This window comes from Rutilus rutilus (assembly GCF_951802725.1).
Source record: "Rutilus rutilus genome assembly, chromosome: 10".
NCBI classification, from domain to species: Eukaryota; Metazoa; Chordata; class Actinopteri; order Cypriniformes; family Leuciscidae; genus Rutilus; species Rutilus rutilus.
Window position 1 is genome coordinate 20529067 of NC_140215.1, and position 27238 is coordinate 20556304.

Consider the following 27238-nt stretch of genomic DNA (forward strand, 5'->3'; position numbering starts at 1 on the left):
TATCTCAGTGGAAATATGCTATCAGTGCCAGCCCGAAAGACTTACAGAATACACATATGACCCGGGAGGGGGCTGCATATGGAGAATCACTGGGGTGTCCAGCCACAGGTGGAATATTTCAACCCCAGGGGTGTCAAGGTGGCTTGCCAAGGGAAAGACACATGCTCAGAGAGGCTTACTGTGGAAATACACATGTGGGGGTCGCCCAGAGGGGGAACCATGCACATGGAGGCTCCTGGCCAACGCGAAAGCTGCCGGTGGCATAACTCTGGCGTTGATGTCAACAGCACTGGAGGAAACTCAGGGCTTATTAGGCTCACCTGAGGAGAATATCGCACGGATCCCGTCCGTGGAATGCCGAGCAAGCGAAGACACCTGAGCAGAATCTAGTACCAGCTGGTTGAAGCGAGTACATGAGTAGAAACTGGCTCCACTTGGAGATTGTAGAATCTCGCGAATGTGTTGGGTGTCACCCAGCCTGCAGCTCTGCAGATGTCTGTTAGCAAGGCGCGATGCGCTAGAGCCCAAGAGGAGGCCACACTCCGAGTGGAGTGAGCCGTCACACCAAGGGGGCATGGTCGACCTTGCTGCTGGTATGCCAAAGCAAATAGCGTCCACTATCCAGTGAGACAACCTTTGCTTGGAGAGAGCCTTTCCCTTCAGCTTCCCACCATAACAGACAAAGAGCTGGTCTGAGGTCCTGAAACACTGTGTTCTGTCTACGTAAGCACGGAGGGCGCGTACTGGACAAAGCAGTGCCAAGGCTGAGTCTGCCTCCTCCAAGGGCAGCGCTTGCAGGTTCACCACCTGGTCTCGAAAGGGAGTGGTGGGAACCTTGGGCACGTATCCAGGCCGGGGTCTCAGGATCACGTGAGAGTAGGCCGGCCCGAATTCCAAGCACGCTTCATCAATGGAAAATGCCTGCAGGTCCCCTACCCTCTTGATGGAGGCAAATGCAACCAGGAGCGCTGTCTTCATTGACAGGAACTTAAGCTCCACTGATTGCAGAGGCTCAAAGAGAGCACTCTGCAGGGCAGTTAGAACCACTGAGAGGTCCCAAGAGGGTACGAGAGGAGGGCGAGGAACCCTCGCTCCTCTCAGGAACCTGATGACCAGGTTGTGCTTTCCCACGGACTTACCTTCAACTGCTTCGTGATGTGTGGCAATAGTGGCAACGTACACTTTCAGCCTTCTCTTCAACCCTTCTTGCAGGAAGGAAAGCACGACACTGATCGGGCATTTCCTGGGGTTTTCTTGGTGAGAAGAGCACCAGGTGACGAAGAGGTTCCACTTCAATGCGTAGGCATGTTTTGTGGACGATGCTCTAGCGGAAGTGATGGTAGCCACTAGGGGTGGAGCCGAACCCGAATACGGTATTCGGAAAGCACAAATAATGTGTTTTTTACGAATACTTATTTCGAACAAATACTTTTAAAAATATTTGTATTCGGGAACAAGAAAAACTTTATATCAAAAAGCTGCGTTTCCTCATGAGACATGGCGACCGGCGGTGCTGCTGATGTGGTGGCTGAAATATTTTGGATTAGGCTAATGTCACGTTGTCATAAGGGGTAGTTCACATAGCGCGTTTTTTGCGCGTGCAGATTTCAAATGTAGGCGCGCGGCAAGCGCGCTTATAATAGAAGCGAGCGGCGCGCTGCATAGCAACGACAGACGCCACGGGAGGGCAAGCGCTTGTGGAAAGGAGAAAGCGTGCGAACTGCGCTCTTCATGATTACGAAGTATCAGCAAAGAATTAATTGATTTCTAGCCCTTGCATTAGCTTTAGATATATTTATGGAGATGAGAAATGAAATAAAAAAGCCGTCATTTTGTCATTAATATCAGTCCGTCAGAAAAGCAGTTCTAGGCTTATTCTTGGCTGGATAACTCTTAGCAGGTTTAAAAAGCTCTTTTAAAATTAAATATGAATGCAGTTTTGGATTAAATATAAGTACAGTCAAGTCAAATAAAACATGTTTTATCTCCTGTTTGGTAACACTACAATAAGATACCATTCATTAACATTACTTAATGCGCATCTAACATCAACACATTGAGTGAACAATATATTTTTACAACATTAATTAATGTTTGTGAATGTTATTTAATACAAACACTTGATTGGTCATGTTTGTTCACTTCATTCATTGTGCATTAAATAATGTTAACATAAATAATGTTAACTTTTGATTTTAAAAATGTATTTTTAAATGAACCCCAAGGAGAATAATTGCGACAGTATATAGCCTAACTATTGTTTATTGTTAGGTCATTTTATCTATTGTTATCTAACAAATGTAATATTAATGTAGTGTTTTTAATACTACAGTTTCCATCTTTGTAACCGTGATATAAACTTTAATATATGTAAATTTAATCTAAATTAAGCTTTACCGAAATTGTTACCGAGAACCGTGGATTTTCACAGGTATTGGTACCGAATACTGAAATTTTGGCACCGTGACAACACTAGTAGCTCTGTTAGCTTGGTAATTTAGACAATAGGCTGTTGACAGAGTAACATTAACGTAGGTAATGGCTGTTATGTTATTTTCTTTTCAATGACGTTCCTTGTTACATGTTCATTGCTGGATTTATGGAAAAACATCAACCAATATTGCATATCCATAATTATTATAATGGATATAATTAAAGAATACTTACACTATAACGTAAATTAGAAGTGTAACGCAAAAAAAATGGATTTTTACACCTATTTTGAAATTTACTCGAATACAAATACAAATACAAATACTTTTCCCCTCTCAACAAATACAAATACAGATACAAATACCGGCTGCTTTGCACACCCCTAGTAGCCACCATCTCTGGTGGTAGGGTACCTTCAAACCTGTCCAGGAGCCACACGTGGAGGTTCCAAAGATTGGGATGAGGGTGCCATAGGGTGCCCTGTCCCTGAGAAAGGAGGTCCTTCCTCAGAGGGATTGGCCAGGGAGGTGCTGTCGCGAGAAGTACTAGTTCGGAGAACCAGGTCCAGTTGTGCCAATGAGGGGCAACCAAAATGACCTGCTCCTCGTCCTCCCTGATCTTGCACAGGGTCTGTGCAAGAAGGCTCACTGGAGGAAACGCACACTTGCGAAGGCCCCGTGGCCAGCTGTGCGCCAGTGCGTCCGTGCCAAGCGTGCCCTCGGTCAGGGAGTAAAACAGGTCGCAATGGGACGAGTCGTGGGAGGCAAACAGGTCTACATGTGCGTCCCCGAACTGATCCAAATTCAGCTGAACCGACTGGGGATGGAGTCTCCATTCTCCAGGGAGAGGCTGAAGCCGTGAGAGCTCGTCGGCTGCACAATTCAGGTCTCCCGGGATATAAATGGCTCGAAGCGACCTCAGATGCTGCTGACTCCATAGGAGGAGGTGGCAGGTGAGTTGCGACATACGGCGGGAGCGCAGACCATCTTGTTGGTTGTCGTACGCTACTGTCGCGGTATTGTCTGATCGGACTAGTACGTGCTGACCCTTGAGCAACACATGGAAGCGGTGCAGGGCGAGACGACAATTGACATGCCAAAGGCGCTGGGGTCCTGTCCAGGAGCCCACGGCAGCATGTCCATTGCACATGGCGCCCCAGCCCGTGGTGGAGGCATCTGTTGAGACAACAACATGCCTGGAAACATGTTCTAAGGGCACTCCGGCCCTTAGAAGCTGAGGTTCATCCACGGGGTGAAGGTCTGACGGCAGGTCGGAGTAACTGGTACTCGGAGCGTGCCGTGTTGCCATGCCCACCTCGGGACTCGATCGCGAAGCCAGAGCTGAAGCGGTCTCATATAAAGCAGTCCAAGCGGCGTTACTGCGGCTGCGGATGCCATATGCCCCAGGAGCAACTTCAGTGGAACCGTACTCTTGCCCTTGAACTGTCTCAGGCAAGTCAGCAGTGACACATGGTGACCAAGTCGACTTCTATACCGAGAAAAGAGATCCTCTGCACGGGGCAAAGTTTGCTCTTCTCCCGGTTGACCCGAAGGCCCAGACGGGCTAGGTGCCGGAGCACTAGGTCCCTGTGTTCGCAAACCTGGTCTCGAGAGTGAGCTAGGATCAGCCAGTCGTCGAGATAATTCAGGATGCGAACCCCGTGTTGCCTCGACGACCTGCGTGAAGACACAGGGCTAGACAGAATGGGAGAACCGCGTACTGATATGCCCGCCCCTCGAAAGCAAACCGTAGGAGCGGTCTGTGTCGAGGAGAAAGGAGACATGAAAGTAGGCGTCCTTCAGGTCGATCACTGCAAACCAATCCTGTGGCCGCACACATTCGAGAATGCGTTTGGCCGTGAGCATCTTGAACAGAAGCCTGTGGAGGGATCGGTTCAAAACACGCAGGTCCAGGATTGGCCGTAACCCACCGGATTTCTTCGGTACAATGAAATAGGGGCTGTAGAACCCGGACTTCATTTCGGCTGGAGGGACAATCTCGACCGCACCTTTCGCCAGTAAGGTAGCGACCTCCGTATGCATGACAGGGGCATTGCCACCCACCATAGTGTAACGGACTCCCCGGATGGGGGAGGAGATCGTGTGAACTGAATCGCATAGCCGAGCCTGATGGTTCTCTCGACACAGTGGGATAGGTTGGGAGCTCTAGCCAGGCTCCCAAGAACTGAACCAGCGGGGTCATGAGAACCACAGACGTACCCTCAGTAGGGCAGCGAAGCGGAATGACAGGCCCGGACGTGGGCGACGTAGCGACCCGGTGTGGGGGCATGGTCATTGTCGCGTCCTGACAGAGGAGACTAGGGAAGGACCAGCGTTCCACGGGGGCCTGCTCTGACAGGGGTCTGGCGACAGAGGGGGATGAGAGTGGCGAGGCTCGTGAGCGGCGCACACTGTCAAGTCAGCGAGCTCTGGGGGCTCGGACGAAGGGGCATCAGTTCTTAAAAACAGAAGATTTTCCCCCGGCCCTCCACCGGGGGAAGGAGTGGCCCTGCTACCAGCTCCTGAGAAGAACTGAACCCTAACTCCAAGCTGCCCGTCTCAGGAGTGCTGCTTAGCCTGGTGTTTTAGCCGGCTAAGGGGCGGAGACTGGCGGAGACTGGCTTTTCTGAGAAAACGAGTTCCCAGACACCCTCACATCAACCTGGCTGAGCCCATTCCTGGACCACAGTTGTGGACATCACCTGGCCCAGAGGTACCGATGTCGCCCGTAGAGCGAGGTCAGTAGTGTGCGTGGCGGATCGACCAGCCCAGACATGGAAGGCATAGCGTCCCTGCGTGGGGGTGTGGTCGAGTTTCCACGTTCTGTCAGTGTTGGCCAGGGAAGGACCAGCGTTCCACAGTGGCCAGGTTTGACAGAACTCCCAGGTCAGCACTGCCTCGAAGGCGAAGATGACACACAGCACTGCTGAGAGTTGAGAGGCTTTCTAAGCGAAACCCCATTCGTCGTCACGACGTAACTCGTAGTGACCACGAAAGGGAACCACTTATCACTTGCCATAATTGGACACAAATATATTTATTTTCTATATATTTTTGTTTATAAAACACCATATACTTTTACCCAAACTGGTATTACTTTTACCCATAACTGGTATATTTATTTTGTCCATCAAAAGTGTGCTTTCACTTTAATTGAGCGTAAGCATCAGCAAAAATAGACTCCGCGCCGAAACAATACTCATAATATAAATATTTGTTACTTTTTTTATTTTTTATTTTTTCTTCCAACTTGCTGTGTTTGGTATTACTTGTAATTAGACTATGAAAATATGACAGAGCTCAAAATTAATCTACCATAAATAAGATCAACCACTTAGCTCTAGATATTTTGGATGATTCCTCCAAATGTATTCATTCAAAAGAATCATTCCTGTGCCAAAAAGCAGTTTAAAATGAATTGGGGAAAATGCTGAAAACATTCCCCTAGTTCTTGTTGTAAAAAGGGGAATAAAAAAGGAACCATTGAAACAGGTGGAAAGCATGATCTAGTCACGTGTAGAATGGAGAACACAGTTGACTACGTAAAAGGCCAGTGCACTGCAATGCTGGGTCAGGCATTCATATACAATGGGGGACACAGAGTCTTTGAACTGGGACAGGTATATAAAGGTAGCAAAGCGCAAAGAACAGTGCATTGGAGCCATATCAACTTGTTAACAGTTGACAGACTGACATCATGGGCAGAGTGCGTTCTTAACATTTTGATTTACATTATAAATTGTTATATAGCAACTTAAACATAAATTGTAATGTTGACAAATTCCAAATATTCTTGCAGGATACATGATCAACCAATTAACACAATTTTTGACAAATTTTCAGGTCATCTTCTACGAGGACAGGAATTTCCAGGGTCGCTCTTATGAGTGTATGAGTGACTGTGGTGACTTCTCCTCCTACCTGAGCCGTTGTCACTCTTGCAGAGTAGAGAGTGGATGCTGGATGATGTATGATCATCCCAACTACATGGGAAATGGGTATTTCTTCAGGAAGGGCGAGTACGCTGATTACATGTCTATGTTTGGAATGAGCAACTGCATCAGGTCCTGCCGTATGATCCCAATGGTGAGTTCTATGAGCATTTTAACATGTCCATAATAAATCAACTTGGGGTAATTACTGTAAAAAAAAAAAATATATATATATATATATATATATAAACATTTTTAGATTAAATCTTTTTTTTAATAGGATCATTTCACAATGGTGATCTACAAATAGGCATAACTGAATGGTTTCAGATGTTGTTTACTGTAAAAACTGATAAACTTAAATGACTTCTCTTCCACAACAGCACAGGGGATCCTACAGAATGAGGATCTACGAGAGGGAGAACTTCATGGGTCAGATGTACGAGATGATGGATGACTGTGACAACATCATGGACCGTTACCGCATGTCTCACTGCCAGTCCTGTCATGTGATGGACGGCCACTGGCTCATGTATGAGCAGCCCCACTACAGAGGCAGGATGTCCTACTTCAGGCCTGGAGAGTACAGGAGCTTCAGCAATATGGGTGGCATGAGATTCATGAGCATGAGGCGTATCATGGACTCCTGGTACTAGTGTTTTAGCATTATGATGAATTAATTTATCTATAAAAATAAAACAAAACAATTTCATGAAACTCAGTGTCATTAATATTTGTATCCCCACAAAAATGCCTCATGAGACAATCACAAAATGTTATTAAACACTAAAGACCTTACAAACGAGCATGACTTCAGATCTTCAGATATAAGAATGAGTGTCATGACATTTATAAGCATAAGGCATGCCATAATTACTTGTTTTTAAAAGTATCTGATTAACAAGCAAGAACAAATAAAATTTGTATTCAACAGCTTACAATATAAATTCAGCAATTGCATTCTCCACACACTACAAGGCAGAAATGCAAAAACAGATCTCTCTCTAGTTTGACCAGGTGAGCATTGATTTTTATGCTGGTTTAAAGCCATCACACGCTGCTCAGAGAGCCTTATTCCAAAACAGAAACCCTTAAGAATAAAAAAATAACTACCTTCAAGTCAAACAAGTGGACACATGGATCAAGAAGCACAGGAAAACAAGATAGTACACTTTAACAATTGTGGTTAAGGATTCTTTTAAAAGATTATTATTAAATTTTTTTAAAAAAAATTTTTTTACTTAAAGCTACAATATGTAATTTTGAAAAACCGCAGAGGTCGCATTTTCAAAACAAAGGCGAAGCTTGATGACGCTGTGAAGGAGATTGGAACGATGGGAGATGTCGTTTTCACCATCCAGAAATGTACGTTTGATCACACTATTTTATGTCATCATAATGAATTATCTGCAAGGAGCGTGAAATGTAATGCTATATTAGCCTGTTACAAATATGTGACTATTTGTCAAAAGATGGGTTAATGCTGCACCGTTTTACACATTTAAAACAATCGTACTAAAAGTAAATTTGAACGAAACCACAGTATTTGCAAGTAATGGCTAAATATTTTTTGTGCAACACATAATGTATTTAATTTCACTGCCACAGACTTTGTCATCAGACTTGATAAAAAGTGTTACTGAAGTACAAACAAAGTGCAATATAACTGTACGTGTACAATATATATTTGCTTACCTGTCTATTAAAACACATGCGAGAGCAGAGTCTCTGTCAAGTTCGCGAAGCTCGTTCGCGAAGCCGATATTTATCCTTGTTTTATTTCTCTGTTTTTCCCAAAGCCTGCTTGCCTTAGTTGATCTACGTTTACGTTTTTGGGGGGATTTTCTGTACTCACAATCAATAATTGTGAACCACGATGACTGAACGACACAGCGGCTGCGAGATATAAGCGGCCATTGAAACGGCCGCTTATGAGGCTAATGAATCTATGGATATATTTCTATGTTTTCTACAAGTGGAAACCGAGGTTAGTCTGGATATTACGTCATTGATAGGCGACAATGACAAGGGACGAGCCATTATTTAAAACTGGAATTTCTCTGGATTTACAAATCCTTGGGAACTTTTGGGATAATGTACGTCCACAACTGCATTAATATATAGCACACTGTGAAAGTGTTTTTTTAATATTTTCTTACAAAAACCTTACATATTGTACCTTTAATCTTTGCTAATTAGATTAGAATTGTCAAGTGAGTAACAGCAAGTGTGTAACACTGATCTGAGTGCTTGATGTTGGAGAGGTCAGAGCATGCCAGGTGACTAGAACTACTGGGGAAAAAGGAAAGCATGCCCTTGCTGTCTCTTTTCCATTTAGTCACATGAATGTGACAAGAGTTCAAGCCCACTAAGCTTGAGTGAACTCCCAAGGACTTTGCCTTCTGATCACTTTCATTATACTGTAGATGATAACAGAGACATCGGAATTACACAGGGCTCTTATTTTTTCAGCGTTTGACTTTATACTGACACCTAAAGGCCAAACTTGACAGGACATAGAAATCTCAGAGGCAGTCATTTTGTCTGTTAGTCTATCCATTCTTAATTAGTAAGAGGGACTATTCAACAAGAGGGTGAGATATTTGGACAAAACTTCACACCTACCAACATCACTGGCAATAACAGTTTATTTTAAGTCAGCTCGCCACCTTATTCTTGTTAAAGTAAAAATATTTGCCTTGCAACTATATTTTTTAAACATTATGAAATCAGTCTCAAATTATTTTAGTTATGATTATCTATCAACCCACATTCATGGTGACATCAACCAAAATATTGTTTCCCCATACTTTATTTTGTGGGTTTCATAAATCGACATCAACTAAATATATATTTTTAATTAAATCAGATTTATCTCATGGCTAAACTGCAGTAGCCTTATGGTGCTACTTTAGTGCAACTTCACAAATCTCAGCGAACAAATATTCTTTTTCACCCCAGTTTTTCCCTCGAACATTCTACTGATACCTACTGATGCATGAAGTTTGCTTATTAACTGCTTCTACTTCACACTAGAGTCTATCTCCTTCTTTGAACATTAAATTTTTTTCTTGTGCTCATTTAGTTTGGACAGTTTTTATATTATTTTTATGTTTTATAAAGCACATTGAACCAATGAAACATGCTAAGCACATTCAACGTTGTTTTGTTATTTCTATTTACAGATCTATCAAATTGCAAGACGTAAATGGTCATGTGATTACACATGGCAGGCTCCATGAGCGCAATAAATAAAATAGCCTTTTGGTTTTGTTCAAAAGCACTGTCATTTTCACTGTCATGAAAGAAAAAAAAACTACTGAGTGCACCTAAAATTGATGGACTGGTTCAACTGTTCTTTATTGTAGTACTGCAAAAAATACATTTTAAAAATAAGAATCATTGATACGCTTCATGCTCATGAATCTCATGCCACCCATATTGCTGAAGTTCCTGTACTCTCCAGGCCTGAAGTAGTACATCCTGCCTCTGTAGTGGGGCTGCTCATACATGAGCCAGTGGCCGTCCATCACATGACAAGACTGGCAGTGAGACATGCGGTAACGGTCCATGATGTTGTTACAGTCATCCATCATCTCGTACATCTGACCCATGAAGTTCTCCCTCTCGTAGATCCTCATTCTGTAGGATCCCCTGTGCTGCAAAGGTATGAACAGAAATTTACAATTTATGCTAAATTGTTATAAGAGCATTTAGTGAACAGCTCTAGAGGAAGTAAAGTTGTATGCTCTTACCATAGGGATCATACGGCAAGATCTGATACACTCATTCATGCCAAACATAGACATGTAGTCAGCATAGTCACCCTTCCTGAAGAAATACTGATTTCCCATGTAGTTGGGACGGTCATACATCATCCAGCAGCCACTCTCTATTCTGCAAGAGTGACAGCGGCTCAGGTAGGAGGAGAAGTCACCACAGTCACCCATACACTCATAAGAGCGACCCTGGAAGTTCCTGTCCTCGTAGAAGATTATCTTTTTTGGAAAACAAAAGAAACAGTGAGACACTTATGTACTTTTACATGAGTAAAAGTAGCATCCTAAAGATGTACTATTGTTTTTATATTTAAGTATCAGTAGTACTCACCCTGCCCATGATGGTAGTGGTAGTCTTTTAGAGCACTTTCGTACTGGTACACTGACCCTCTGCTAATGTTAACCCTTACATTTATACCTTCCCAAACCTAAAGAATATGTGCCTCCTATTGTGGAAACTCCTGACAAAGCAGCATGGTATAGAGGCCCATGAAAAGCTAAAGTGCTTTTGTAATATGTCAAATGTAACTGAATCTCCTGTTTCTAGGTTTACCAGTCTCAAGTAGCCAGTAGATGGGTTTGCATCTTGATGTTTCTTTTGTGTGAACGAACAATCAAGTGAACCTACAGCCACATGAGATGTAAGCACAGACTAGGCAATTATTCCTCTACCAATCCATATTTTCACTAATAATTCATTGTAAAATAACCCTCTTTACATTTTACCCAAGCTGGCAGATCAACTTGACAAGATTCCCAGCATATTCAGGTATGGAAAAAAAACTAAAACAAAAAACAATCTCATTTTCTTTCCCTGATACACAAGTCTGTTAAGTGTGTTCATTACTATGCTAAAGAGTAGGTATTGCAAACCTCTGTTTAAACTTCCTTAATCTAATATCTATAAATATACAAACACTATGGGCCTCCCCTGCATGTACACACACACAGATATATATATATATATATATATAAACTGAAGTAAATGAAGAAATAAAGAATTAAAGAAATTGAGACAATAAAAGGTCAAAAGGTTTTGGAAGTAAACCACAAAATCATTTCAAAATCAAATAATAAAGCACATATGTTTAAAAGGTTAACATGTAGCAACTTGCATTACCACAATCATTTTCTTTTCACTTCCATTACAAATATTGGGAAGAGGAAAATCTATAAGAAGAGTTTTTGACTAACTTAGAGCTGCTCATACTGTGTTCAAAGTCCAAATTCACACATTTGATCAATAGATCAACAAAATGTGTTGTAACATTGTTTTTGAAATGTTGAGGTATATTAGAACAATCTTCAGTCAGAAGAATTTTAATTGAAAAAAGTTATTTCTTAACCTAGCATGTTCACAAAAATACATTTCAAATGAGTTTAAACAAATAACCTTGCCAAAACCTATTGTCCTGCATGTCAATATATGTTTACACATTTCTTTAAATGTTGTAAAATTATGGTATTTTAAACAGATACATTTTGATTAACACTATGTTTGACAAAATTAGAAATGTTATTGTGGAGTGTATATAACCTGTAGGTTCAGTTGAAATGGTCCACAATGAATGCACTCTAAACGTTTCCATACTGGTCTGCTGAGTCAGGAGGTTGTCCTCAATCTCAATAGCAAGCACACAGTTTTATTCAGTTCGCTCGGGTATAAAAGTAAGAGTGAGACCTGTCAGGAGGACAGAGCAGTGTAAACGGAAGAGCGTCCAATAATAAAATAAAAAATGACTACCACCAGCATGAGCACGTGCAGGGTAAGTAATCATATAAATAACAACGAAATACCGGTTTCTCTCTCTCTAGTATGCAATTTTTTACTGAAATGCATGCATACCTCAAAATTCCTAGTTAACCTCTTATCTTTAATCTTCTCAGGCCGTCTTCTACGAGGACAGGAATTTCCAGGGTCGCTCTTATGAGTGCATGAGTGACTGTGCCGACATGTCCCCCTTCTTGAGTCGCTGTCACTCTTGCAGAGTGGAGAGTGGCTGCTTCATGATGTACGATCGTCCCAACTACATGGGAAATCAGTATTTCTTTAGGAGGGGCGAGTACGCTGATTACATGTCTATGTTTGGCATGAGCGACTGCATCAGATCTTGCCGTATGATCCCCATGGTAAAAGAACAATATATACTTCACAAAATGCTCTTATAACAGTTTAGCACAATTTTGACCTTTCTGTTTATATGTTTGCAGCACAGAGGATCCTTCAGAATGAGGATCTACGAGAGAGAGAACTTCATGGGTCAGATGTACGAGATGATGGATGACTGTGACAACATTATGGACCGTTACCGCATGTCTCACTGCCAGTCCTGTCATGTGATGGACGGCCACTGGCTCATGTATGAGCAGGCCCACTACAGAGGCAGGATGTCCTACTTCAGGCCTGGAGAGTACAGGAGCTTCAGCAATATGGGTGGCATGAGATTCATGAGCATGAGGCGCATCAGTGATTCCTTCTATTAAAAAGTCAATTGTATTAATGTGAGAAAATGTGTGTTACTTGACAATAAAGCACTTCTGAACTACTCTCTTAAAACACTTTTGTTTAGTTTTAAGCATAGTGATATGAAATCTAGTAAAACATCAAAGCCATGGTATGTAAGTACTTGACTAGGACGGAGAAACCATTATTTATTGGTCAAAAATGATGACTTTTATAATATTTCGAACAACTTTAGAAATCCTTTGTATGAAATTATGGATCACTCACTGTAGTCATATTGTTTGGTCGATATAGAACACAAGTAATTTAATTGAAAACTGTTCCACTCTAATTGAATCTTCATTCACTTTGGGTCAGGATATCTTCAAACCTTCAGCCTGACAAAAAGTATCTGAATGGATTTTCTGTATACAAAATGGTCTATAAAATGTCAATGAATTTGACATGCAGTAAACAGGCAGTTTGGCTGTAACTTGGTAAGGCTTTCACCAATTGAAATAACATTTTGTAAGTGTCATTACCAACATTTGCTGACAATATGAGCAGAATAACCATGACTATGAAAAGGTGTAAACAAAGATGTAATAGAATTTGTGAATTATAGCTTAACAAGACTATAAAAACTATATAAATATAGTCAATTAAGTTTGAAAGGTTGTAACAATTCAAGCAGAGTTTATCCATTTTCCTTTAAGAGGCTGCAACTACATCTACAGGTTAGTTCATTAAAAATGTACCCCCTCTGACTACATCTCAGTCTGCATATTGTAGTCATATTATATTAACAGTCATGTGCTCTGAATGTGGCATTATATCACAGTCATGTCCAGAGGTGGAAAGAATAATAAAATATTCGTCTATAATAGTAAAAGTACTATTACTTCAATGAAATTTTACTTAAGTACAAGTAAAATTACTGGTCTAAAAATCTACTCAAGTAGAAGTAAAAAGTATCTAATTTCTCAGAGTAAAAGTTACTGAGTTACTTTTTTAACAGCGGGAGTGGGGTGGGGGACTCTCCCGTGTAGGGTTGTAATGGTATGAGATTCTCAGATACGGTATTTAACAATTATTAAATAAATAAACGGTATTATTAAACAATGGTTATTATCAGTTATAATGAAAATGAATTTTGGTTGAACAAATGCTTTATTATAACAAACTTGAAACCATTTGTTTGTTTATTAAAAATTCAATGATAGCCTACATCTAATCAACTAAATTCAATAATTGATTATGTATTAGATTAACAACTTATTTTTATCATTATTAATTTATTAAAATGTTTAAGAATAATAGAGTCCTATGGAATGTATTTGAAGAGTTCAGATGCAAAAGCCTCTAAGTGCCATCTGAAATTTTCTTCTAGAATGATCATTTTTATCAAGCTTGTATATTTAAGTTCAGTAATTTCACTTAAATGGCAATGAAAATTATCTATTAATTGTCATTTAAGTGAAATTACAAAAAAAATTGTTTGCGAGTTTTTTGTTCTCCCACCCTCCAATTAAAGGTACAATATGTACGATTTTTGCATTAAAATATCCCAAAATCACAAGGCCAGTGTTATATATTTTGTTAAGTTGATTACTTACAATATCCCAAATGTTTCCAACTATTTTTAAATCGTGAGAAAATTGCGATTTTAACCAAGGAAACGGGGCGTGTGAGCAGGGGTGAGCTGAAGTCGCCAGTCAATGGCGTCATATCCGCGTTACCCTCGGTTTCCACTCGTACTGCGTGGAGTCCTGGACAAATGCGGAAGTTGTAGTTGTAGCGTCTATCAAGCAACAAACGTTAGCCTGTTTCGTGCAGTCGTTATGGAACACAATTATTCTTTACCGATTGCAGCTGGTTCTGTCAACAAAGACAAGTCCCATAAACATAAACGTCAACGTACGGGTATTATTGCTTTAGGTTTTTTTTAGTTTAGTTTATTGACATTGTTTATCACGTCTGGTGTTTATGGCCATGTAAATAAATATAGTGTGGCGAGCAGGACGAGGCCGAGGGCCGTGAGAGAGCGGCACGAGGCCGGTGGCGTGATTACTGATGAGCGACACCTGCGCGACGCACCGGTCTCGTATCTCTCACGGAGGAGCGGAAGCATAAAGGGGGAGCGACGACAGTGAAGAGCGAGAGAGGACAGGCCTGAACTTGTGTTGTGTTTTATTGTGACAGCAGTCGTCCGTGAGGGGCTGCTGTCTTTTACTTTCGTTTTGTATTTGTTTTATTTTTATCATTAAAATGTGTCATGAATGTTCGCCGGTTCCCGCCTCCTTCTTCCCATAACATCTGAACTTATAGCATGTGTTATACATAAAGATTCATTTTGGCAAATGATGTGGGTGTGTTCGAATGTACTTTTACAACAATTGTTTAGAACACGTAAAAGTGCGCAGCGTTATCACAACAATGAATTCGACAAATACAGTAACATCTATGATAACCAATTTAGTATTAAACCTATACTTTTCTTGCGGTTAATTCATTTTAATGAAATAAAAGCATGTCATTAAACGCAACATTTATAAAAATAGAACTTTACCTCATCCATGAACATGATTTTTCGATTCCTGTCTGACTGATTTACAGTTCCCATCATTCCACGCTCCTTCACATCGTCATCAAGCTATGCCATTGTTGTTGTTTGGAATGTAGCGCCCTCTAGCGTCAGAAAATCTTGCATATTGTACCTTTAATCAATGCAGTAGTTTCCGAAGTGCGATTTATTTATTTTTCCTCCCTTGTATTTTTTATTTTTTATATTTTTTATTATTTACTTTTTATTTGCTTCAAACAAAACATACTTAAGTAAAAGTAAAATTACAGATTTTAAAACCTACTTAAAAAAGTAGAAGTACAAAAAAAAAAGATTCAATTACAGTAACGCAAGTAAATGTAATTCGTTACTTTCCATCTCTGGTCATGTCATAAAGTGGGGTGAAAACCAATAAACTTAAAGGGTTAGTTCACCAAAAAAATTGAAATTCTGTCATTAATTACTCTCCCTCAGGTCGTTCCAAACCCCCAAGACTTTCCATCTTCGGAACACAAATTAAGATATTTTTAATAAAATCTGAATGATTTCTGTCCCTCCATTGACAGTTACGGAACTACCACTTTGACCATTCAAAAAGTTCATAACGAGATTGTAAAACTAATCCATGTGAATTGAGTGGTTTAGTCCTAATTTTCCGAAGAGACACGATCTGAAGAGACACTTTGGAAACTGAACAGATTTAATTTAGGCTTTTATTCACATAAAAACATTCACCAAGGCACACATCGGTTATGATAAACGGAAGCTCAATCAAGCTTGCTTGATTTACAAGAACCATGGATTAGTGTTACAATCTCTTTATGAACTTTTTGAAGCGTCAAAGTGGTAGTTGTGTAGTTTTGTGTACAAAACTGGCTCAGAGTCAGATTTGTTTATATAAAAATTAAAAAAAAGTTTATAAAATTCATCTTGTGTTCCCAAGATGAATTAAAGTTTTATGGGTTTGGAACAACACAGGGGTGAGTAAATGATTTTTGGGTGAACTATCCCTTTAACTTTTTTTGAATAATTAAAAGGAATATTTCAGGTTTTATACTGGCTCTATCAACAGTTTTTGCAGAAAAAATATTGACTTATAATTGACGTATCAGATTTTATGTCACATCTTACGTCATCTTCTCAGTTCTCTCGCATGTGTTGTGGCGAAACAAAAAAAGAGAAACAAAAACAGAAACAAGTCCTATAAAACAAAACCAAACTGACTGAATGTATGAAAGGTTACTTATAAAAAATAATAATAAAAAGTACACGTCATCACCAATCAGTCATTTCTCAATATCCTGGATCTGACTGAGACCTAGATTCGGCCAGAAGACGAATATCCTCTGCTCTCTCCACCAACTTCACTTCAAAAAGGTTAAGGAAACTAGTTTAGGAAAATATTTAATAATATATAACACATTTGTAATTGAAGCATACAAATTGCTCAATCAAACAAAACAAAAAACAAAACAATTGTAGTAAATTTATATCCATGTCTCTCTGTCCCTCTCTTTGTAAAATAGTATATATACCATGTCAACAAAAACAGCACTCACAAACTGTTAAAGAGATTCATCTCTGCTCTACAATGTTATGTCTCCCTCAACTCTTCAGCTAATTGCTGACAATGTTCTTCACAAACTAAATTAATTACCATCGCCAATCAATTCTCAGAACTGCAAACTATCAACTTTTCTACTTTCTAAAGGCTGAAATCTCTAAATTCTATAGATAAATTAAAAAAATTGGATTAGGTGCTCTCATAAAAGCAATATCAGAATTTAAATATCTGCTATAAGATTTGTTCTAGCAACAGTCACTCCAAACACTCTGACAAGCGAAAGCGGGGGTCCTATTAAAGTCAGTTGAATATTCATGCTTGCTGTACTTTTGCCTATGAAAAAGAGTTATAAAAATGGTATAGAAATGAAATGTTATTATGCAGTGTTACATTGCACCAACACCAGGCCCCAGATGAATTAGATCAGTTAAAATACATAGAAAGAAAAACATATGATTTGGTATCCAATGCAACCTAACATTTAAGGAAAATATATAAAAAAGTTTAACAAAAGTTAATTGTGAAAAATGTAGTGACATACAGTAACGAAGTTGAAATGTTTTAAAAGCAATCAAGAGTTACTGTAGTTTACATTAACATTAAACTTAATGATAAAAACAATTTGTTTGATAACTTCCTCCACAAGCCCAGGTTACACAAGCATATTTGGTTTGAGCTCCATTTTAGTTGTTTAAAATGCTTTCTTGTCATTGGAATTGCTTTACAAGCAGAAATTTCAAATTTTCTCCACCACAAGGCTTGAAATAATAACCCTTTCAGGTCTGTAGTAGCAAACTGTACCACTCACTACACCATGCAGCTGACTAAGGCTTTTTTAAACAATAGGAATACAAATTCTTTGGGAGTCCATATAGTATAAATAAGGCAACAGGCTGTTGTTACAGTAGCAAGTTTGGAATAACCACAACCACAATCATGCATGGAAAGGTAAGCCTTAATGCTCAACATCTTATTAAAAACATGATTTATTTGCTGTTCTGATTTATAATGGTATCTCAGCTCTAATTGATATATAGAAAATAAAACACTGCCATTCAAATAAAAGAAATCATTTGGATATTGTGTTGGGTGACATTTAATATAGTATTGATAAATAGTAATTAAGTCAATGCTGAACATTTTTTTATTTGTCCCAGGTCATCTTCTACGAGGACAGGAACTTCCAGGGTCGCACTTATGAGTGCATGAGCGACTGTGCTGACATGTCCTCCTACCTGAGCCGCTGTCACTCTTGCAGAATAGAGAGTGGCTGCTTCATGATGTATGACCGTCCCAACTACATGGGAAATCAGTATTTCTTCAAGAAGGGCGAGTACGCTGATTACATGCCTATGTTTGGCATGAGTGACTGCATCAGATCTTGCCGTATGATCCCCATGGTGAGTTCCATGTACATTTTGCAGTTGTAAAAACTTTACAAATATATATATATATTTAATCCTTTTGTTCAAAAAGCATAGACGATAATTTCAGAATGCCAATTCATAAAAATGAGCCTAAACTATTGCCTGATAACTTATTCACTACAGTACAAAGGCTCCTACAGAATGAGGATCTACGAGAGGGAGAACTTCATGGGTCAGATGTACGAGATGATGGATGACTGTGACAACGTCATGGACCGTTACCGCATGTCTCACTGCCAGTCCTGTCATGTGATGGACGGCCACTGGCTCATGTATGAGCAGCCCCACTACAGAGGCAGGATGTCCTACTTCAGGCCTGGAGAGTACAGGAGCTTCAGCAATATGGGTGGCATGAGATTCATGAGCATGAGGCGCATCATGGATTCCTTTTACTAGAGATTTAATGTTTCAATAAAATAACTTCTATACAACATTAAACATTGTGTTTTGAACAATCTTTAATGCCAATATTTCATTTGTATTAATGAATAATCCACATCAAAAAATCCAATGGATAAAATTAAACTTGCAAATAACACAAACCAAAAACATTATTTTATATGTAGAAGAAAATGTCTGACAGATTTCTTTCAACACAACTGTGTGATCAATGGCTTGTATGATTAAGCAAGGCATAATAGTTGAACCCAACTAAATAATATTTCTTAAAACAATTGATGATTAACTTCGGTTCAATGCTGATATGACTTCCAAAACTTAAACACATTCAAGTAAACAAGACTGCCACGAGGGCAGCACTCTGACACAGGTTTGGAGAATGAAGACCAGGGTTGGGAAAAATTTAGAATTTAAAAACTTGAATTAGGATATTAACCTATTACAGAGTTTGTGTAGGCTATGTCAACATGTTCAGTTTAGCTCAGTTCATGGACTTTTAGTTTGTTTTTCCTCAGTTCCTGTTTTCCTTTGTTTGTATTCCCGCACTTCCTAGTTGCTATGGTCGCTGTCATTATATGTTTGTTGAGTTCAGCTGTGTTTGATTAATTATCGTGTTTGAATCAGTTCGCTGTCAGTTGTTGTATGCATTATACACACTGTTGTGCTCCCACCTGTCTCTGTTTAATAAAACCTTTTTATATCTCGTCTTCAGACCGTGACAGTGTAGTTGTTTTAACAGTGAAATTCAAGAACTTTTCCATCTGTGCTTATCCAGGGAGAGGTAGCTGTTTGTAATAAACTATAATAATTATAAATTTAACAATCTCATGAACCGATCGCAATTTCCGACACTGATACACAGGGTTGTGTACTTGTTCTCATACTCATTAAAATCAATACAAAAAACTGATACCACGCAGCGTGTACAGTACAGTGATTGTGACAAAGAAACACAGACAACAGAGCAAACAGAGAGCAGAAGTAAATGTATCGAATGAATAGAATGTTAAACATTAAATATTTACGCCTATACAGCTGCTGTGTGCAAGCTGATAAGCGAAACGCAAAGTGAATTGGTGTGCAGCGGCACAGACAGGCAAGCTTGATGAGCGCACATCCCTTTTTCACAGATATCACTGGAAAGTTTGTAGTTCGGTCAGATTTGTCAATAGCAAAGAAGGTAAAATGAGGCACATATTACTACTGTTAAAGCTGCAGTCCGTAGTTTTTCCTCTTTGTCCCCATCTCTGTTCGAAATCTGCAATTGCAGTTATTCGCGGAATTATCAACTTTTCGTGGGTTGTGCCTCGACACGGCACAGCACGGATGAATCCAATGTTTTGAGGAGAATGTGCAGCTGTCAGACACCGCGCCAGTGTGGATACTGTCATTCGGAATCACAGATTCTACTTTTTGGAAGTTAGTTCCTTTTTTTGCAGTCTCTTTTTTTCCTGTAGCCACTCTGAAGTCCGAACAAAGTCTTTTGCATTTTTTTTCAACGGGTGAATCTTCAATGGTGATTTTCGTTTGAACCTTTCTGGATCCATCATCAAATTGATAAATTTAATTATACCAAGTGCTGTGAGAAAAGGCTATAAATCTCCAACATCCTCACACGCAATATAGCCTACTAGCCAAAACACCTTCTTTATGTGTACAGATGTGACGTAATGACGCAAAGACATGCTCGAATTTCCCGCGGAAATCCACCAGTACCACTGGAATTAAAAACATTATTACAAGCTTACCATTTAGAATCGAGCTAAGGCAAGCAGATAGTTTTGAACACTGGCTTGTTATGTACTGTATAATTTTTAACCCAAAAAAGTTACGGAATGCAGCTTTAAATTATGTTTTATTAACAAAGTTTGTAAGGAGCACGTTCAGATAATTAACCTGATTAACACGAAAGGAGTGCATTCAGTCAATCAACTCAATTAACGATAAGAGGTTTATATACAGCAGACACACCATCTCCTCACTTATAACTATTCTTATCACAACCAGGGGGAGTACTGGGTTTGGGACAAAATTCCGAGCTCGGAGCCCTCCCCCCAAGACTGGGTAAACCCAGCCTGATCTGCCATTGATTTGATTTTGCCAGGGCTTTAGATACTGCTTTGGATGTGACTGCTTAGTGAACTCTGTACACTGTTCGGTTCTGGCTGAAGTAGAGCCCATGCAGCAGGGCAATTGGGTGACGGTGAGACGCTGTAGTCGCGGGAAAAAACAGCTCTTCCATTCCTATTACAACATCAAACAGATTCTCCCCACTCAGTGAAACACCCACTGATAATTCTGTTGAATGTGCCCTAGTTATTGGCGATTCTATTACACGGAACGTGAAAATAGAGACACCAGCCACCATAGTCACATGTTTGCCGGGAGCCAGAGCGCCTGACATCAAAACAAATTTAAAAGTGCTGGCTAATGCTAATCATAAATTCTCTAAGATTATTATTCACGTCGGCACTAATGATGTTAGACTCCGCCAGTCGGAGATCACAAAAATTAACATTAAAGAGGTGTGTGAACTTGCAAGTACGATGTCAAGCACTGTAATTTGCTCTGGCCCCCTTCCATTTCGCAGGAGTGATGAGATAGTTAGTAGATTGTATTCACTTAATGGCTGGCTGTCTAATTGGTGTCAGCGTAATAACATAGAATTCATAGACAATTGGAAAAGTTTTTGGGGCAGACCTGACCTGTTGAAAAGAGATGGTATTCATCCCTCCTGGGATGGTGCTGCTCTTCTCTCTAGTAATATGGCACATAGTCTTAGAGCTCAAACATGACAATCTGGTGCTCAGGTCAGGAAGCAGACAGACTGGCTAAACCAACCGTCTGCTAGCTGTCTCACGTCACCAAGGTCACATAAATCCCATCACATAGAGCCTCTTTCACCTAGATATCATCATATAGAGACTGTGTCTGTTCCCCGAATTAGGACATACAAAAAAACTCCTAAACCCATTCAAGGGTAAAAATTTAATTGATGTTCAACAAATAAAAAACAGATATAATACGGACAAACAAATGATAAAGCTCGGGTTGATGAATATTCGATCCCTTACTTCAAAAGCCCTTATTGTTAATGATATGATTACAGACTATAACCTAGATGTGCTGTGTTTGACAGAAACCTGGCTAAAACCAGACAATTATATTACTTTAAATGAGTCCACCACGCAAGATTACTGTTATAAACATGAACCTCGTCTGAAAGGCAAAGGGGGAGGTGTTGCTGTAATTTATAGTAATATCTTCAGAATTACTGAGAAGTCTTGTTTTAAATATAATTCTTTTGAAGTGTTGTTGCTAAATGTAACACTATCTAGTGTAAATGATAAATCACGTTTAACATTTGTGCTGGCTACTGTATACGGCCACCAGGGCACCATACAGACTTTATCAAAGAATTTGATGATTTTCTATCAGAGTTAGTACTGGCTGCAGATAAAGTCCTAATTGTTGGTGATTTTAATATACATGTAGATAACGAAAAAGATGCATTGGGATTGGCATTTAAAGACATTCTGAACTCTATTGGAGTTAGACAACACGTGTCAGAACCTACTCATTCTCGAAATCATACTCTAGATCTAATATTATCACATGGAATAGATGTTGATGCCGTTGAAATTCTGCAGCAGAGCGATGACATCTCAGATCATTATTTAGTCTTGTGTAAACTTCATTTAGCCAAGGCTGCAAAGTCGACTCCGTGCTACAAATATGTTAGACCTATCACTTCTGCCACTAAAGATTGCTTTATCAATAATCTTCCTGATCAGTTTCATCATCTCAGCATCCCAGATAGCTTAGAAGAACTAGATATTGCGACAGAAACTCTTAACTCTCTCTTTTCCAGCACTTTAGACACAGTTGCTCCTTTGCGCTTAAAGAAGATTAAAGAAAATAGTCCAACGCCGTGGTACAGCGAGCACACTCAGGCCCTTAAGAGAGCAGCCAGGAAAATGGAGCGCAACTGGAAGAAAACAAAACTAGAGGTATTTCGCATTTCATGGAAAGAGAGCTCGATTGCATACAGAAAGGCCTTAAAAGCTGCTAGATCTGCTTATTTTTCAAACCTATTAGAAGAAAATAAACAAAACCCTAGGTATTTATTTGAAATTGTGGCTAAGCTAACGAAAAATAAATCTTCAACCCCAGAAGTTTCCAAGCAGCACAGCAGTAATGACTTTATGAACTTCTTTACTAACAAGATTGATAATATCTGGGAGAAAATTATTACTATGCAACTGTCTACTACAGTATCGCATCAGGGAGTGCATTGTAGTCTCTTTGAAGAAAAATTTGATTCATTCGTTGCTATAGGAGAGGAAGAATTTACTAAACTCGTTAAATCATCTAAATCGACAACATGTATGTTAGACCCTATACTGACTAAGCTACTGAAAGAGATGCTTCCAGAGGTCATAGATCCTCTTCTTAATATCATTAATTAATCTTTGTCAATAGGATATGTGCCAAAAACTTTTAAGCTGGCTATGATTAAACCGCTTGTTAAAAAAACGCAACTTGATCCTACAGAATTAGTCAATTACAGGCCGATCTCGAATCTACCTTTTCTGTCAAAGATACTAGAAAAGGCAGTATCCTCACAACTATGTTCCTTTCTAGAAAGAAATGATATCTGCGAGGATTTCCAGTCAGGATTTAGACCGTACCATAGTACTGAGACAGCTCTCATTAGAGTCACAAATGATTTGCTCCTATCATCCGATCGTGGTTGTATCTCGCTATTAGTGTTACTCGATCTTAGTGCTGCATTTGACACTATCGGCCATAACATTCTTTTAAATAGACTCGAAAAATTATGTTGGCATTAGTGGAATTGCACTAGCATGGTTTAAATCATACTTATCTGACCGTTATCAGTTTGTAGCAGTAAATGAAGAGATGTCTCATCGATCACAAGTTCAGTATGGCGTACCACAAGGCTCAGTACTAGGACCACTGCTGTTCACTCTGTACATGCTACCATTAGGAGATATCGTTAAGAAGCATGGCATTAGTTTTCACTGTTATGCTGATGATACTCAGCTCTATATTTCTTCACGCCCCGACGAAACTTACCAATTCACAAAATTAACGGAATGCATAGCTGATATAAAAAACTGGATGACTAGTAATTTCCTACTACTAAATTCTGAAAAAAACAGAGATTCTAATTATTGGACAAAAAACTCCCACACGTAATAATCTAGAATACTGTCTAACACTTGATGGCTGCTCTGTTAAGTCTTCGTCGTCGGTTAGGAACCTGGGTGTGCTCTTTGATACCAATCTTTCATTTGAAAGTCACGTGTCTAGTATCTGTAAAACCACATTTTTCCATCTTAAAAATATCTCTAAATTATGTCATATGCTCTCAATGACAAATGCGGAAACAATTAGTTCATGCGTTCATGACCTCAAGGCTAGATTAACTTAAAAGGCTTAAAAGGCTTAAGGCTTATTAAGCTCAAGGCTTAATAAACAAACTACAGCTGGTCCAAAACGCAGCAGCTCGAGTTCTTACAAGAACCAGGAAGTATGACCATATTAGCCCGGTTCTGTCAACACTGCATTGGCTCCCTATTACATTTATTCATTTAGCTGACGCTTTTATCCAAAGCGACTTACAATTGCTATATATGTCAGAGGTTGCACGCCTCTGGAGCAACTAGGGGTTAAGCGTCTTGCTCAGGGACACATTGGTGTCTCACAGTGGATTCGAACCTGGGTCTCTCACACCATGTGTGTGCATGTGTCTTATCCATTGCGCCACACCACCCTATTAAACATTGCATACATTTTAAAATATTGCTGATTACTTACAAAGCACTAAATGGTTTAGCTCCGCAGTACTTGAGTGAGCTCTTAACGCATTATAGTCCTTCACGTCTATTGCGATCTCAAAATTCCGGCTAGTTAATAATACCTAGAATATATAAATGGACTGCTGGCGGTAGATCCTTCTCCTATTTAGCACCAAAACTTTGGAACAGACTTCCTACCATTGTCCGGGAAGCAGACACTCTCTATCAGTTCAAAGCTAGACTAAAAACACATCTCTTTGACCTAGCATACACATAACACATTATAGACTTCTATAATTCCATATTAGGCTGCATAGATTAGGTCAGCCGGAACCGGGAACACTTCCCATAAATCCTCATGTACTCGTTACATCATAAGAAGAATGGCATCTACGCTAATTTTAGTGTCTTTGTTTATCCCGAGGTTTTCCCGCAGCCTGCTGGATCCAGGCCGTATCCAGATCTGACGAAGGACCTTCGCCTGGACCCGATGTCAACGCAGTGCTGAAGTGCCAACTAGTCTCTCCCTATGGAGGACCCCTTTACCACTCTACAGATAAAGCATTGTCGGGAAAATTCGTTTCGCGTACCTACCCCGAAGTGACAAAATAAAATAAAATTCTGTATCAAAATTTATAAGGAAAGACCAGTACTTTGCTTAGGCTTGGTCTGTAGGGAATTCCAAACCTGCAGACATATATTAAAACGCACATAACTATAGAACCAATTCTTAATGCGCATGTGAACGCCATCAGCGTTTCTCACAGGTTCGCGTTTAAAGTCTATGTAGAGAGAATGGTGTCTTAGCAGCCCCTAATTTAATAACAAATGATCGGTGCGACAGAAGCGAGTCAATCAAAACTAACTTTAGCTGGAAAATAACTATAAAGAACCACTATAAACCAAAACAATCTCTATTACCTTAAATTATACGTTTATCTCTGTAAAGCTGCTTTGAAACAATCTACATTGTTAAAAGCGCTATATAAATGAGGATGACTTGACTTGACTTGACTTGACTTGAGACAGGAGTACTGGCTGCAAGTTTCGGCAAAGTTTAATTAACTCTCAAGCTTTTCTTAGCTCTTTATGTATTCACAACATTAACATATTTAACTTTACAGAACAACAATTACTTGTTTCTCTGGAACACAACACATTCCATTAAAGAAAATAACATTTCAATAAAGGCTTTTCAGAAGTTACTTTTGTCTGTACTTGACTTGTTCTGCAACATTAGAATCAATCACAGTACATTGACCTGCCACAGTGTTTTCACATGTTTTCACATCATCATAAACATTAATTCCATTTTCACACTGCCACATAAACGAGTCTCGCATTTGGCTTCACACTAACCTCATGTTTAACCAAGGGGGTTATCCAGCATCCGGAAAGCGTATGGGGGCATCCATTGGCTAACAAGCCATCACCTGCTGTTAGCATTCCATTGACTCCCATTCATTTTGGCATCACTTTGACAGCAGATAACTTTACATCTGGGGCGTTTAAAGACTCTATTTGTCCATTGTTTATTTCTAAAGAAACACGACAATGTATAAAAGGCTCCATTACCTTGTATCTTACGTTATGGCCCCGTAGAAGCCGTTTTTGTAAAAATAGGCTAACAATTGCGTCATAACCACGCGACTCTCTGTCGCACAGTAGAGAAATTACCGTATAGACAGGAGGAGAAGCTCGCAGGCAATCGGGGGGACGTGGAGGCATAAAGTCCGATAAAGTCAAGGGAGAAGAACATAGAGAAAGAGAAAAAGAAAAGTTGCTCCTGCTCCTAGCTCATGGACAGCTCCTACTCACACTCAGCTCCTACTCACACTCTGTGATTTCTCTTGGCACAGCTACTAGAAGACTTACAACTGTCAGACAGGTTGCTCACGTCACATCTACGTCGTCAAGCTCAGTTTGAGGCTGTGCAGTACGCTCAGCCATCAGGTAGAGAGTGTATGTATGGCAAGCCGTTTTAACATTTAGGGCCCTATCTTGCACCCAGCGCAATTGACTTTGTACACCGACGCATGTATCATTCCTATTTTGCACCCGTGCACAGCGGACTTTTCCCTCCACAGACGCACGTCGGTTAACTAAGAAATACACTTGCGCTCCCGGGGGCGGTTCAGCGCAAAGAGGAGGCGTGTTCTGGCGCAAACGTTCCCTCATACTATTTTGCAGGTTTAGAAAACAATTCCGCCACTGACCGAAAAAAACTAGTTTAAAGTCAGTGGCGTGTTGCGCATGTTATTATATGCTATTTTAAGGGCGCATGCTTGGCCATAATCAATGTAGCGTGTGCACAACGTGCATACACTTCGATTCTCTCATCTACACAGAAGCAGCAGTTTTCATTTTTGCAAATCATACATTATTACGATAGATAGATAGATAGATAGATAGATAGATAGATAGATAGATAGATAGATAGATAGATAGATAGATAGATAGACAGTTTATTATAAAAGCATACATCTAGCTTACACATTTACCCAAATTATCATACGCCTGTTTAACCGAAGTTAATTTGGGTGTGTTTCTCCATCCCCAACGTCACTTCTCTGTGTTTTACGGCCCTGACGAGAACGTCGGTCTCCTCGGCTGTGAACGCTCCTGGCGTGCGCCTGGCAAATCCGCCATTATAATAGGAATCTGCTATAGAACAAGCGCGCCTGCTCTTAAAGGGAATGTGAGATGAAGCTCTGATTGGTTTATTTCATGTTACACCCAAACCACACCTATGAATAATGAAGCTACTTTTCTGGGACATTTTTGGAGCTTAACCATTTTTACATAAATTGTTGCATTGAATTGAAATAGACAAGTGTACATAAGAATGGTTTCATGAATGAATTACACCATTTT

The 27238-nt window shown here is 39.8% G+C and overlaps 4 protein-coding genes across 4 annotated transcripts; 3 read left to right on the forward strand and 1 right to left on the reverse strand.

The window, feature by feature from the left end:
- The first annotated feature begins 6082 nt into the window (after nucleotides 1-6082).
- LOC311297997 (gamma-crystallin M2) lies at nucleotides 6083-7035 on the forward strand. Its single transcript, XM_084420537.1, has 3 exons — nucleotides 6083-6138; nucleotides 6276-6518; nucleotides 6748-7035. Exons 1-3 carry the CDS (start codon nucleotides 6130-6132, stop codon nucleotides 7018-7020), a joined length of 525 nt encoding a protein of 174 aa, XP_084276663.1. The 5' UTR covers nucleotides 6083-6129; the 3' UTR covers nucleotides 7021-7035.
- A 2674-nt stretch (nucleotides 7036-9709) lies between these two features.
- Nucleotides 9710-10532, reverse strand: LOC311297996 (gamma-crystallin M2-like). The gene is made up of 3 exons (XM_084420536.1): nucleotides 10475-10532; nucleotides 10120-10362; nucleotides 9710-10023 (listed from the first exon to the last, which is right to left on the reverse strand). Exons 1-3 carry the CDS (start codon nucleotides 10481-10483, stop codon nucleotides 9751-9753), a joined length of 525 nt encoding a protein of 174 aa, XP_084276662.1. The 5' UTR covers nucleotides 10484-10532; the 3' UTR covers nucleotides 9710-9750.
- Nucleotides 10533-11792: 1260 nt separating this feature from the next.
- On the forward strand, nucleotides 11793-12690 carry LOC311297988 (gamma-crystallin M2-like). The gene is made up of 3 exons (XM_084420528.1): nucleotides 11793-11909; nucleotides 12031-12273; nucleotides 12355-12690. Exons 1-3 carry the CDS (start codon nucleotides 11880-11882, stop codon nucleotides 12625-12627), a joined length of 546 nt encoding a protein of 181 aa, XP_084276654.1. The 5' UTR covers nucleotides 11793-11879; the 3' UTR covers nucleotides 12628-12690.
- Nucleotides 12691-17623: 4933 nt separating this feature from the next.
- On the forward strand, nucleotides 17624-18572 carry LOC311297990 (gamma-crystallin M2-like). The gene is made up of 3 exons (XM_084420530.1): nucleotides 17624-17661; nucleotides 17871-18113; nucleotides 18264-18572. The coding sequence occupies exons 1-3, from the start codon at nucleotides 17650-17652 to the stop codon at nucleotides 18534-18536; spliced, it is 528 nt and encodes a 175-aa protein (XP_084276656.1). The 5' UTR covers nucleotides 17624-17649; the 3' UTR covers nucleotides 18537-18572.
- Nucleotides 18573-27238: the final 8666 nt, after the last annotated feature.